Here is a 13,687-nt window from a genome sequence, read left to right on the forward strand (position 1 = left end):
TCTTGTAACTGGAAGTTTATGCCCTCTGACAACCTTAATAATATATCAGCCGAGAGATTTCATTATACTGTCAGTAAATTAAAATAAAATTCATGGGACACAAAATTAATTACCTAATGATTTTATGAGTTCAACAAACACTTAATAAACATAATCTATGTAGAAGTCACTATCATTTAATACCTCACCTGGTTCCAAAAATCACTGAGACAGTTAAGCATTATACAAGGCCTCCGAAGGATATAAAAATTAGTAAAAGCATAGTCCTAGTCCTTAAAAACCTTGCTATCAAATTGGGGGAGATAAGACAGACACACAAATAATTATAACATGAAGAACATACATATTCCAACAGAGGAAATATAGGTTCGAATCTTCTAGACACAAACCAAGTCTTCAGAATTCAAAGTCATGAGATAGTTGGTATATGTTATTAAAAAGGAGATGTTGGAAAGAAAGTAAACTGAAGAAGTAGGTTGGGGTAAATTATTGAGGACCTTTAACGGCAGTCTAATGAGCTTGATCATTAGACTAACTAATCAGTTAGTAGCTAACCTGCTCTAGCTATATACATTAGGAAATAATATGGAGAGCTTGAAATGGTCTTCTGAAGTGTTAGCTATATAGAAAGCAAGGTAGAAACTGATGTGAGGGATTATTGAGGGAAACTTGCTGAATGTAACACTGATCGTGAAAGGTAATGGAGGTCGTTAAATCTCAGGATTAGAAGAGAATTTAAAGGTTAAATTTTTTTTTTTATTAACTTGAATAATAGTGATGTCATTAGCAGAAAGGAAAGTCATGAGAATTTGGAAAAGCTGATAATGAGAAGTTGAGAATGAATGCCTTGAATTTGAGGTGATTTTAAGCCATGCCACAGAAGTTTGGCAAGCAATTTAAGGTCTGGACTCCTAGAAAAATATGAGAGATCCAGCTTTGGAAGTCATCTATGTAAATGTGTTAGTGAAAGTTAACAGCAGTGAATGAGATCAGCAAAGAAGGTACTATAATAAGAAAGGAGAAATAGACGGATCTGGGAACAAAAACTTGAGGATATCTTTACATTTGTGTTGTAGAAGAGAAACAAAATAGAGCCGAGGATATTGAGAACTCGTCAGAGATATAGAAAAAGGACGAGAATAACCATGAAAGAAGAGTATCCAAACAAAAGATAGAAGACCACCAAGACAATGGTCAAGAGGTAGTCAGATTTGGCAGAGAGGCCAAAGAATTTGGGTAGAAAAAACAAAACTCTAGGCCTGGAAACTAACAGGGTATTAGTGATCCTTGAGAAGGCAAATCTTGGGAGCATGGTGGAGGCAGAAACTAAATTTTCAATGGAGCTAGAGGCAGTGGTATATAGATAGGAGTTGACAAACTACCACCCACAAACCGTATCTACCCTGCCCGCCCCCTAATCTGATATTGTACAGCCTGCAAGCTAAGAATGGATTTTATATTTTAAAATGTTGAAAAAAATTCAGAGACTGTTTCATAATATTTGAAAATTATATGAAATTCAAATTTCAAGGTCCATAAATAAAGTTTTTTTTGGAATGCAGCCGCACCCAATTACTTACATAAGTCTGGCTGCTTTTGCATGACAAGGCAGAGTTGAGTAATTGTAACCGAGACCCTAGGACCTACAAAGCCTACAGTATTTACTATCTGGCACTTGAATAAAAGTTTGCCATCCCCTAGTATAGATTATTCTTTCAGGAAATTTTGTGGTTAAAAAGAGAGATGAGAGACAGGAAAGTAGTTCAAGAGCAAAACTAGGTTTTCAAGAGTGTTTTTACTGTTTTATTTTCTTTAACAGGGGAGACATGAGTGGATTTGTAACTCAAGGAAAAGTTAGAGAAAGTTTTGAAAAAATAAAAACAATCATTTATTCTCTTCTCATTCTCTTAGATATTTCTGGTTCTTTTTCTTCTTATCTGGTTTCTCTTTCTCAAACTGTTTTTCGGTATTCGTCATGAAAATCATTCCAGTCTTGTTTGAAAATGATGACTTAACTCCTAGAATGCCTTAGTTTCAAGGGGGAAAAAAATGTATATCACACATAGCCTCCCCTCCCCTAAGCTCCCATTTAGTCACTCCAAATTTTTATTTTAAATTAAAAGACGTTAAACTGTTGTCACAATTGAGATTTTTAGCTTGACAGTGATTATCCTATTTTTGCAAAATTTTAGTGTGTCTTGTTTTCTCAGATGATTTTAGGTATATCTGAAAATTAATTTCCATTTAAATAAATATGTGCTACCATTGACATTTTGAGGAGGGAAATTTCTTGAGAAATGGAAAACTACAACAGAGTTTAAAAAACAGCAGGAGTCATAACAACAGGAGAGTTAAGATGATATCTCTGTCTTCCTCTCTCTTTGTAAAAGCTGCTTTCCATGATAATGGCTACTTTAATATTATGTCCTAGTGGAAAATTTTCACGTGTCCCTGAGGATCGCAAAAATATTTGAAAGGAAGTTATTTTGGGATGATTTTAGTAATATACTAGGTGTGGCTTGGAAATAATATGAGGTTTGAAGGGCAGAATCCTTCTAATTGGCGTTACCAATTGATCATCTTCCCATGCTAAGTATTTTCCTAGATCTTTCCAGATCCTATCAGAAATGAACTATACTTAGCCCGTTCTTCTCAAGTCCTACCTTTCTGATAGTTGGCAGGTAGCTAATGATTGTTTATATGCTAACGTACCGCAACGTAGAAAATAGTAGAAAGGGATACTAGAGGCTTATCTATAAATGAGTTCTCAAACTGGGCTGTGACAGCCATTTTTAGTGAGAACCATTGTTAGTTTTGTGAACTATCTCCTTATAAAGTGTCCCCTGCACAGAAAAAAAAAATCTGTTTTTCAGCTTCAAAATCACGTAGTTCCGTGCTCACTTCGGCACTACATATACTAAAATCACCTAGTTCCTAGTCTTTAGCACTTGAATTATTCTTTTCTTTTTCCTACTTAAAGTAATTATACCATTTTTGTTTTCTTAGCTAACTTTTATTATGCTACATAAATAATGTAGTTTATCAGAAAAGTCCATTGGCATCCCTTCTGCACTGCCACCCATTAATTTGACTGAATCTATCCTGGTTTGGACTCATATCCTAATGACCTTAATTACTTGAAATGCCATAAAAGTCTTTGAAATCCAGTATATAATTTACATTTACAGAACACCTCAGTTCATGCAAAACACAGATCAACTACTCAACAGCCATATATGGCTAATGGCTACCATATTGGACAATATAGTGCTAGAACCTATGGAAAGCTTATTCCAATTGCACAGATTTCAGGTCCCATTTTATATGATAAAGTTCTAAGGCTTTACTTGTAATTATAAACTACTTTCGTAAGAGAAATCAGTACTTTTTTCCAAGGTACTGGTTTTATGATCTGGGATAATTTAAAATCATTATACACATCAGAATCAGTTGAATGATTTCAAAGCTTGAGATTTAATGACAAATTTATTTTTCTCCTTTTGGCATTAGAAGTGTGATCTAAAAGCAATGAGATTAATTTTCTTCAGGAATTTGCAAAACTGGCTCATGGCAGTATCCGAAGGGACATTCTAGTGAATATTTAAGCAAAACCATGGGCTACAGCATTAGGATAAGACTATAGCCATTTGGTAAGACACTTGAGATGAGTGGTATTCACTTGGTTATGCAAATTCTGATCTATTATCTGTAACTTATTCTCATTCCCTTATAATCTTAACCATGTTTATTTGTTAATCATGCCTTCAGCACAGGTGACCTAAGTGGTAGGTAATTTGTATATCCTGTGTACAGAGGAAGTAGAGGAATGGGGACCAAAGCCACTCCACCGCAAGGCACAGTGAACTGGATCCATTCCACGTGTCCATCAGTGCATAACCTCCTCAGACTCAGGGGTTGTGCCTTAAAAGGAGATAGTACGCCAAGTGTGCAGTGAGCCACTTTCTAGCTGTGGTGTTTCTGCCATAACCAAATACTATAACCATATTGTAGCAACCTGTAAAATGGTGGAAAAAGTAACCTGAAATTGATGGCCACTACATTTAATCCAACCTTCAAGGATATCTGCTAAGTATCTGTGTGGATTAAGATAAAGGACTGGGCCCATGATTTGTTGTGTGTATATGATTTTATATAAAAGTCTAGTTTTTTACCACTGAGACTTCAAGAGAATGAAAAGAAACAACGTTAAAATAATTATATAAAAATAACTTTTTTATGTCAGGGTCTGCACATTTTACACAGAGAAATTAAAGCTTCTAACAACTTAAATATGAAATGTGGGTTTGCTTTTTTCCATTCAGCCTACCTAGTCTTCGCCCAATGTTGGATGTTAATTATTTGCCACTGACAGACATGAGGATAGCACGGACATTTTGCTTTACCAATGAAGGCCAGGCATTATACCTCGTCTCACCTACTGAAATTCAGCGGTTAACATACAGCCAAGAGATGTGTGATAATCTACAGGTAAGTCAGGCACATTTATGAATAAACATTGACATGGTTGTAAAAAGAGAACGAGAGAGATATCTAAAAGCTAAAATATTATTGGGCCAGGCAATAAATATGCCTTCCCTAGAATATGTTTTGAATATATGTTCATCACTGTGACCCTGTCAAGTTTAGTGTGGGTCTAGGTATACCCAGAAAAAAATAAGAAAAAAAGGGGAAGTGAGAGGGAGAAAGTGAAGATCATACATATTAATGGTTGATTTTTTTGTTTGTTCATTTTATTCTTTGTGGGGGTTTTTTTTGCCTATGGAGAATCCTCTGTAAGATTATAAACTCACTCCCTTCAAGTTGGGGAATATGCATGTACACACAAAAATTTTGCATACAATTCAGGGAGCTCATGGACTCTTTTTTTGAAGAAATCTTAACTTTGATTAAGAGCCATACAAAATAAATACATTTCTTGTGGGCTACAGTTGGGCATTTGTCTTTTATCATAGCAGGAAGCAGAGCCTTGAAAGAGAATAAATATAAATGCCATCTAACCTTGGATAAGTAGTTACAAAATTTTAAAAGAGCATCTTAGAGATTTAATTGGTTCAACCCTCTTATTTTACAAACAAGAAAACTAAAACCCACCCATTTTAATACAGAGGTTGAGAGTATAAGCTCTGAACTATTTCAGTTGTATTTTGCCCACTTGTATAACTTTGGGCATTTTACTTAACCCACCTGTATGCTCTGTCTTGGAGCACTGTTGTGAGAATTAAGTAAAAACACTGAGCACAGTGCCTGGAACATAGTATATTTTAAAAATAAACAATAATGTTCTTATTGTTATTCAACAAATAATTATTGAGCTGTTACCATATGCCTGGTACTTGGCTAGGATGTAGGAATACAGTGATAAAACAAGATATGAGTCCCTTACCCACTAGTGTGGAGGGAACTAAGTAAACAGACAACCACAGCACTCTGTGGAAGAGACTGCCTATATGTGGCTGTGCCAATACTGGAGAGACCTGGAAGAGGGGCTTCTGGGTTGATGGGACAGCAGAGAGGGCTAGTTAGAAAAGGGTTGTTAAGGGGTTAGTAGGAGTTGTCAATAGGAGTGGATGGCTGGGAATGGAAAAGGAAATGATATTCCTGGCAGAGTAGCGGCGTGCAAAACCCCGGGGGTTCAGGAAACTGCCAACAAAGTGCAGAGTTAGTGAAAATGATGGAGGGATAGTGCTGGAGAATTATCCCAGAGCAGGTCTTGGAATGACTTGTAAGAGTCTAAGGAATCTGGCATTTATCCCAAGGGCAACAGGAAGTCATTAAAAAGGTTTAACAGATTTGTTTATGAAAACTAATATTCTGGTTACATATGGTTACATCTGGTTACATATGGTTGAAGAACGAGGGAAAATAATTAGGAGGTTGTTGTAGTTGTTTTAATAATTAAGGCCAAAAATAACAGTGTCTTAAAATAAGGCAACCAGCAGTGAGAATGGAGGAAAGTCAGCAGATTCAATAGCTATGAGGTGCAATCAGTTGGATTGGAGGGTTATTAGCTATAGCAGCGAGGGGAAGGAAGGGATTACTAATGATTCCCGGGTTCCTGGCTAAGTAGCTGATGCTGCCATTTTCAAAGAGAAGGGATCCAGGAGGAAGAAGAGCGCAGGTCTGGTGAGTAGAGGTGAGAGGAAGAGGATGAAGAAAGTGAGGCTGCACATTCATAGACAAACTGATATTAGGTCACAGATCTCCTGACTTTTGGTTGAAGTTCCTTCCTCCATACCAATGGTTCTCAAATTGTGGTCTGCTTCAGAAGGACCTGGAGAGCACATTAAAAATATAGATAACCAGAGCACATCTATGTAGATTCTGATTCAGTACGTGTGGAATAAAGCTCAAACATCTGTATTTCTAACAAGGTATTTTCCAGTCATCCTAAAACACATCAAATATTGAAAAAAATTGTATGGAGCTGCCTATTTTAACTCATTTGTCTTGAACCATTTCCTAGTTTTGTACTTCATATAAAAATAAATCCAAACGTCTTCCAAATATTTCCAAAGGCTTCCCTCTTCATAGAGTTGTCCATGCTTGATTCAGGAAAGGGGGTTAGGACAGGAAAGAGGCTATGGTAATTGAAAAATGATCCTAAATCCAGATTGGGAGTCATCGATCAGGTGGAAATTAATCCCAAGGTAAATATATTAGCTTCTTATGTTTTCTAACTGTAAATGGGAGAAAAGAAGAAGGTAGAAAAATGAAAAATTTCAGATGTCAGTTACTAGAGAAGGAAAGGAAAAAGAGGTAGAGAAAGAAATGCCAGAAACAAAACTGGGAGCAAAGCAAAAATCACCAGGAAAATACATGGAAAGCAGACTATCTTTTCATTCTGTGCTTTAACATACTACAGTGTTATCTTTTTTCTATCACTTTATTTTTAGTTACTCTAATGCTTTTTTGTTTGAATTTGATACAGGACATGCTAGGAGATTTGTTTACTCCCATAGAGACACCAGAAGCTCAAAACAGAGGCTTTCTCAAGGGACTGTTTGGTGGAAGTGGACAAACATTTGACAGAGAAGAGCTCTGTGAGTAAACTGATTATGAAACTGTACTCAAATTCTAGGCTAGGTTTTTTTGCTTCTATACCATGAAAACTTTTTTTTTTTTTTACCAAACATGAATAAAATCGGTTACTTCATATTGGGAAATAGTTTAACTAAAACAGTATGTGCTATTCATGCAAATAATAAATAAGCTAATAAATACATGATTTGCAAGTAGATCATACCTGCAAGGCAGGGTGAAGATATTCAGTTACTAAATTTTGGAAAAAATGTTTGTGAATCTTCCTGCCTTTAACCACTGCTGAGAAACAGATTCTTTATTCAGAACACAAGGTTTTCAATGCTACAGAATAAATTACTTTAAAATTCTTCCAGTGAAACTCTGATGAATAATCAAAAAGGAGTAGAAAGATACTAGGGAACATTTTCAGAAAGAATGTATTTTCCAGAATATTTCAGCCCTATTTGGTCTTGCAGATCAAAACTTTTCTGTTGAACTTTTAACCAAGTAAAAGGTCTAGGTGCCTCCATATGATAGAATACTATTCAGCCATAAAAACAAATGAAGTTTGACACATGCTACAATAGGGATAAAACTTGAAGACATCATGCTAAATTCTTAAAGAAGGAGAAAAGGCCACATATTGTATGATTCCATTTATGTGAAATGTCCAGAATAAACAAATCCATAGACAAAGAAAGTAGATTAATGGTTGCCAAGCACTGGGGCATGGAGGGAGGGAGAGTGACTGCTAATGGGCACAGAGTTTCTTTTTGGAGTAATGAAAATGTTTTAAAATTAGATAGTGGTGATACCACACTAAAACCACTGGATTGTACATTTTACGTATATAAAGTATGCGAATTATATCTCAATAAGGCTCTTATTTTTTAAAAAATACATTTTGATATCATTCCTAATGTCACATCCTTGAGAATGCTCACTAAATTTCTACCAAGATAGATGTCTTTCAATAAGAACTTACCAAAAATTCATTAAAATTAAACTGAACCTTGTAAATGATAGGGAAATTTTTATTCTTTTATGAAGTAACAAAATTTCAACACATGTATACTAATGTCCATCATGCATACCCTGTTCTCTAGTATTTACTTCCCCTCACCCATATCTTAAAACAGTAACAACAACTGAGGCCTACAAAGGATGACAGCAAGATGAAGAGGGATGGTAGGAATGAAGACGGGCAAAAATTTAAACAAATAAACAGACCTAAGATTGGAATAGACCCTGATATGGGTTAAATATGAGATCACATATATTGTGAGAATCCTCATTCAGCAGTGTCAAGAAACGCAATGACGCCATATTGCATGGAACCCACACGCATACACACACAGATAGGCAGTAACAATATGGTTACCTCACAGTCTCAGACTCTTTCATAGACATTTTTTGTGGGTAAAACCTAGCATCTCCAAATACACATCTATGATAGGACCAAATATGTCTCTCTGTCAATGAGAATTATGACAGTAGCATTTAAGGTAAGTACTTTGGTGATAAACTTGATTCTAATTATTTGAATTACTGACAATATGTCTTAAATTGCTATGGCTTGAATCCCCAGTTGGGGAAGCTTCAGCGGGAAGAGCATCTCGCAGCCTTGCACAGCACATTCCCGGACCAGGTGGTATAGAAGGGATGAAAGGTGCTGCCGGAGGGGTGATGGGAGAGCTGACGCGCGCTCGGATCGCCCTTGATGAGAGAGGACAGAGGCTAGGAGAGCTGGAGGAGAAAACCGCAGGCATGATGACCAGCGCGGAAGCATTTTCCAAACACGCACATGAGGTAAACTGCTTAATACAGGCATCTTCATACAGTAATAGCTTGAAACACTGGGGCCCTGCACAAGAAAGCCCACAGATGCCACTGTAAGTAATCCTGTGTGAGAGCCAGGGTAGTAACCTGGATCTCGTTATAAGTATCGTATTTCCCTCAGCATTTGGGAGAAAAACGTTTTTAAATACTATATTAATACTTCTTTAGCTTAGGAGATAATTTAAAAGAAAATGATTCATTGGTTCTCATACATTGGGTCTAGATTGTGCATCTGCTACTAAAAACGTGCTTAGGTACATTACACGCTCCTTCCCCCCACCCAAAAAAGGGGCGAGGGGCACTCGAAGCTCAAATCCACACACTACTTTTTGCTTCAATCATTAAAAATCAGCTGAGTCTTTACAGCTTGATTATTTTTAAAAAATCTTTTCATATATGCTTTATTTTAAAAAGTAAATGAAGTTTTATAAATTTTGAGATTTTGATATGCATGATTAGCTCAATATGAGCTTGCTTTGATTAGTACTTTTAAAGATTTTTAAAAACATTTTATGTGACTATTTTTTCTTTGCAGTTAATGCTGAAATATAAGGATAAGAAATGGTACCAATTCTAAACTTCTAAAGAAGCTGTGACTGCTTTGAGAAACCATTATTCAGGGAAACCTAATTTATTCCCAGCATCACTATTCAACTTGCTGGAAGCCAGTTTCTTCTACAAAATGTTCCATTACAGTCCATCTGAAGTTATCATAAGGGGAATTTATTAGAGACACTGTACAACCCAAAGGCTGGAACCCTGGTTAAAACCCCAAGACATGGCTGAATCTGCCTTTTCCCAACGTGGAATGGAGCTATCATCTTGGCATGTCATTTGCTAAGGATTTACATTTAGGAACTACGGGGAGTCCTTCCGATTTGAAAAAATCCTGTATAAACAAAAGCATTAATGCACTTAATGAAAAAAAATCTTTGCATGATAAATTAACATCTTAAGAGGAAAAGAAAAAAAGCATGTTGTGACAGAAGAAAAAAAGATTTATGGCAAACTATTTTTATAAATTGGGCCACACCTGACAATTTAAAAAATCTGCATTAGAAGATATCAGTGTATTTCAAGTACATTTGCTATACCCAACTGAAAAAGAAAAGAAAACCAGAGTTTTCTTCTCATCTATAGCTTTCCTTATACTAGGACATCATTGAATTCTTATGGCAAGAGTCTGATTAATGTTTGTCTCTCCATAATAATTTACATCATCACGGTTTCCAGTCATAATTGAGTATTGCCAGGATAGTCAGTCATTCCTAACACAGTTATTTCCATTTGTCACCTTCAGAACAAGTGGCTATTTTTAGTCATCAACCGTGCAGGATTGGGTCACCTCAAAGCATTTTTTTAGACTGGCTTGTGCTCTGCAGGGGAGTTGATGGTAAGTTTAGGAAAACTAGACTACAGGAACAGTGCAGTTAGCTTTGAGAATTGATTTCACACACTCTGGTTTCAGTTTCTAAAGGGATATATTTTTAAAGCTCCATTTGTATCTTTGTCTGCCAATTACACAGTATATTACTGTTCAAGCCCAGTGGTGTCTTCAATCCAAAGGTGCTCTTGCAGCCTGACACTCACAGACCAAACTGGTCATTCTCTTTAGTATGATTCAGTAAAACCTCAGTTAATGTTTTGGGAAAGGGATTCTGATTTATTGCATTTCTGATTAACAAGGGCTTTCATCAATAAATACTTTTTGGTTCAATACTTATTATTGAAAATCTTTATAAAATGTGGTATTTTTGCTACCTTGGCTTTAAGTCACCATTATGGACAACCGAAATAGAGAGTTTAATGATACAAAATAAATAATTTTGTCACTCATTAGACTAAATGATAAAAGCCACAAATTATGTCAGTAGGTACCAAACACCTATTCCTTATTAAAAACTCTTTTAAAAGTGAAATAAGGAATACCCTTAGTATGATAAAAAGTTATCTGTCATAACAGCAAATGCTAAAGGCAAAAAAAAAAAAAAAAAAGACACCTGATATCATTATCTGACATGATTCTGGAAGTTAAAAAAAATCATAGAAAATGAATATATGCAGGTTCTAGGACCCATCCTGCAATATGTTATTCCTTCAAAAAGAATCTTTAAAAAAAAATTAATGGGCTTGGCTTAATGAATTTTGATTATTCCAGGTCTTTCTAGATTTGCATTTGTGTTTCCTAAGAAGTCACCATTTTTCCTGAAGTCCATGCTATTTTAGGAGCCCAAAATAGTATTGTTTGTTTTTTTAGCTTTTTTAATTCTTAGCGTATTTTTTTTTTTTTTGAAGTGGCACTTCCTTTAAATGTTCTCAGTCATTTTGAGAAAAGCAAAGATGGTAGAATCAGAAAATGTATACCAGGAAAGCATTTCTCAGAGTCCTTGAATTCTCTTAATTTCTCAAAAAAGCTTCTTCGTGAATTTCACCACTCCTGAGAACAGCCTTAGAGTAACAGAACTTGACTTAGAAATACAAACATCATATATAAAATTATACAGTAAAAGTATTAAGGAAACCTGATTATCAGAATTTAGAAAACATTGGTAGCCAAACTATAGTACACTACTTGTACCTCAGTTTTAAGAACCCAGTTTTCTGATTTTCTGAACTAATACTTTATCATTTCTATAATTTAAAGAAAAACTGAAAGAGCAAAATATTTTTTTTAAGAACAATTAAATTCAGTCCATAGTGGCATCAAATTCAATGACTATCTCTGAAGCCCTCCATAAGATTTAACTTGTCGTACATCAGGGTTTCTCAACAGTTCACCATTAATAGAAAATTCTTTGCTGCAGGGGACTGCCCTTTACACTGCACGACGTTTAGCAACATCTCTGGCCTCTATCTCCTAGATGCCAGTAGCAAGCCCAGAAGAAAACCAAAAATGTCTCCAGCCATTGCCAAAATTGCTCCCAGCTGAGAGCCACTGTTCTACATTATTTAAAGACAGATTAAATGTGAATATGTAATATACGTCCTGCATAAAATTAAGTATCATAAGTGCACAGTACCTTAAGAAGATAAATTATTATACCCAAAATTACACATGTGGTTCATATGCAATTAAATGATATTTTGGAGAAAGCTTATACAAATCAGTGAAAAATAACAATTACAGAATATTTTAAAGCATACAGAGAAAACACCAAAAAGAACATAGCATTTCACAGAAGTGCTTAAAACTCTGCCTCTAATGAATAAATCAAACGTTTAGAATTAGCACATCAATTGGAAGTGAATAGGTGCTTCTGAAATGCTTTAAAAGAATAAATTATTTTAAGTAGTTTAAATATTGTTTCTACAACCCTTTCTTAAAATGTAAGGGTAACTTCATCTCCCAAACTCCTGATTAGTGGAATACAAATTAATGAGGTTTTACTGTATCAGAATTATTTTTATAATTCAAAGAGACAGCAATAAGAATCTGATGTGGATGTGATTTTTCTCTTTGAACATTTCTGTTCTGTTGCACTGACCTTAGCATGCACGTGTGTGCACATGCACACACACCATCACAACCACCACCACTATCTTATCATCATCTTTGGAAAATGAGTACTGTTGATCCATGTAATTCTTTACATCTCTCTTCTCTACTATTTAAACGTCTTGCCTCTATCTTGGAACATAAGAAAAATACTCCTAGTAACTTGGACAATGATAGAGAAAATGACTCTGAGCCTGTCTCATCAAAATTACATTATATCTACTATGGTGGCATCAGAAGATAAGGCCTGCAAACCACAGTCTCCAAGTTGACCTTATCTCCCTATGACTCCCTCAGGAGATAGCCCTTCTTAACGTCCCAGGAGAAAATGGGTCTTTGTGCTCTATTCACCAATGAGAAGCTAGAAGTATTTGTTTCCCTGGTTCTAATAATGTGAGCAATAATCCCTACCATGAAATCATCCATTAACCTTGGTGTTTGGAGGGAAGGATGACTGATTTATCATTTATTTTAATCCCCTACAAAAGCAGTACTACTAACTTTGCTTCCTACACTTGAGACTCAGACTTAGTACCCCAATCACCATCATGGTCATCATCTAACTTTGGAAGAATAGTGACAGAACTGAGAGAGATGTTTTCTGATAATTTAGTCATAAAGATCATTTTTCAAATCTTTTATATAACCTTGGAGTGATTCTCAAGTTAATAAATCAGAATCCAGTTTTCTATTCCTTAAAGATGTTGAGGGATTATAAAAGGAAAAAGTTTACTGTTGGGGTCCCTTTTTATGTGACCTATGTGTCCAATTTTAAATGTACCATCTGTTATCTGCATTAAGGGATCTCCAGGGCTTTTAGAAAGAAAAAAAAGAGAGAAAGAGAGATTATGCCCAAGGTTGGTTGAAGAAGATAAAGATGAACTCTTTTAAATACTTGATTATAAAATGTTTGGCAGAAGGGAAAAATGAAAAAGGTCTAGAAAAGTGAGCTAAAAATCCTCTCCTTGGTTTAGGATCACTAGGACAACCCAGGAGAATATCTGTGATTATAGTCTGGCCCTATGGAAAGACATAATAACTTGACCACTTTCTTTGAGAGGGCAATGCCAAAAGGACGCAGACATTTCTATCAGGCTTTGCTCTTTGCATCAGGAGAAAAGTGGTAGCCTTCACAACTTCCTCACCTTTGTCTTCTGCAACACCAACCTTGTTATGGACTACATACTATTTCATACACACACTGCTCCAGGTGCCAGAGATATTCACCAGTAAGTCATATATTCTGGATGGCACCATTCCAGGGAGAATGGTTGTTGTGTAGCAAGTTTAGTGGACATATTTGCATATAAC

At 35.6% G+C, this 13,687-nt stretch overlaps 1 protein-coding gene across 2 annotated transcripts in view; it reads left to right on the plus strand.

Annotated features, from left to right (window-relative positions):
- The window catches only part of STXBP5L (syntaxin binding protein 5L), a 419,474-nt gene extending 410,017 nt beyond the window's left edge, over nucleotides 1-9,457 (plus strand). For both annotated transcript variants that reach the window (XM_008708188.2, XM_040621308.1), the window contains 4 exons: nucleotides 4,323-4,488; nucleotides 6,950-7,061; nucleotides 8,630-8,850; nucleotides 9,416-9,457. In XM_008708188.2, coding sequence (XP_008706410.2) covers nucleotides 4,323-4,488; nucleotides 6,950-7,061; nucleotides 8,630-8,850; nucleotides 9,416-9,457 — 541 coding nt within the window. The remainder of the gene's footprint in view (nucleotides 1-4,322; nucleotides 4,489-6,949; nucleotides 7,062-8,629; nucleotides 8,851-9,415) is intronic.
- The last annotated feature ends 4,230 nt before the right edge of the window (nucleotides 9,458-13,687 follow it).

Source organism: Ursus maritimus, unplaced genomic scaffold (assembly GCF_017311325.1).
Source record: "Ursus maritimus isolate PB19 unplaced genomic scaffold, ASM1731132v1 scaffold_4, whole genome shotgun sequence".
In the NCBI taxonomy this organism is placed as follows: domain Eukaryota; kingdom Metazoa; phylum Chordata; class Mammalia; order Carnivora; family Ursidae; genus Ursus; species Ursus maritimus.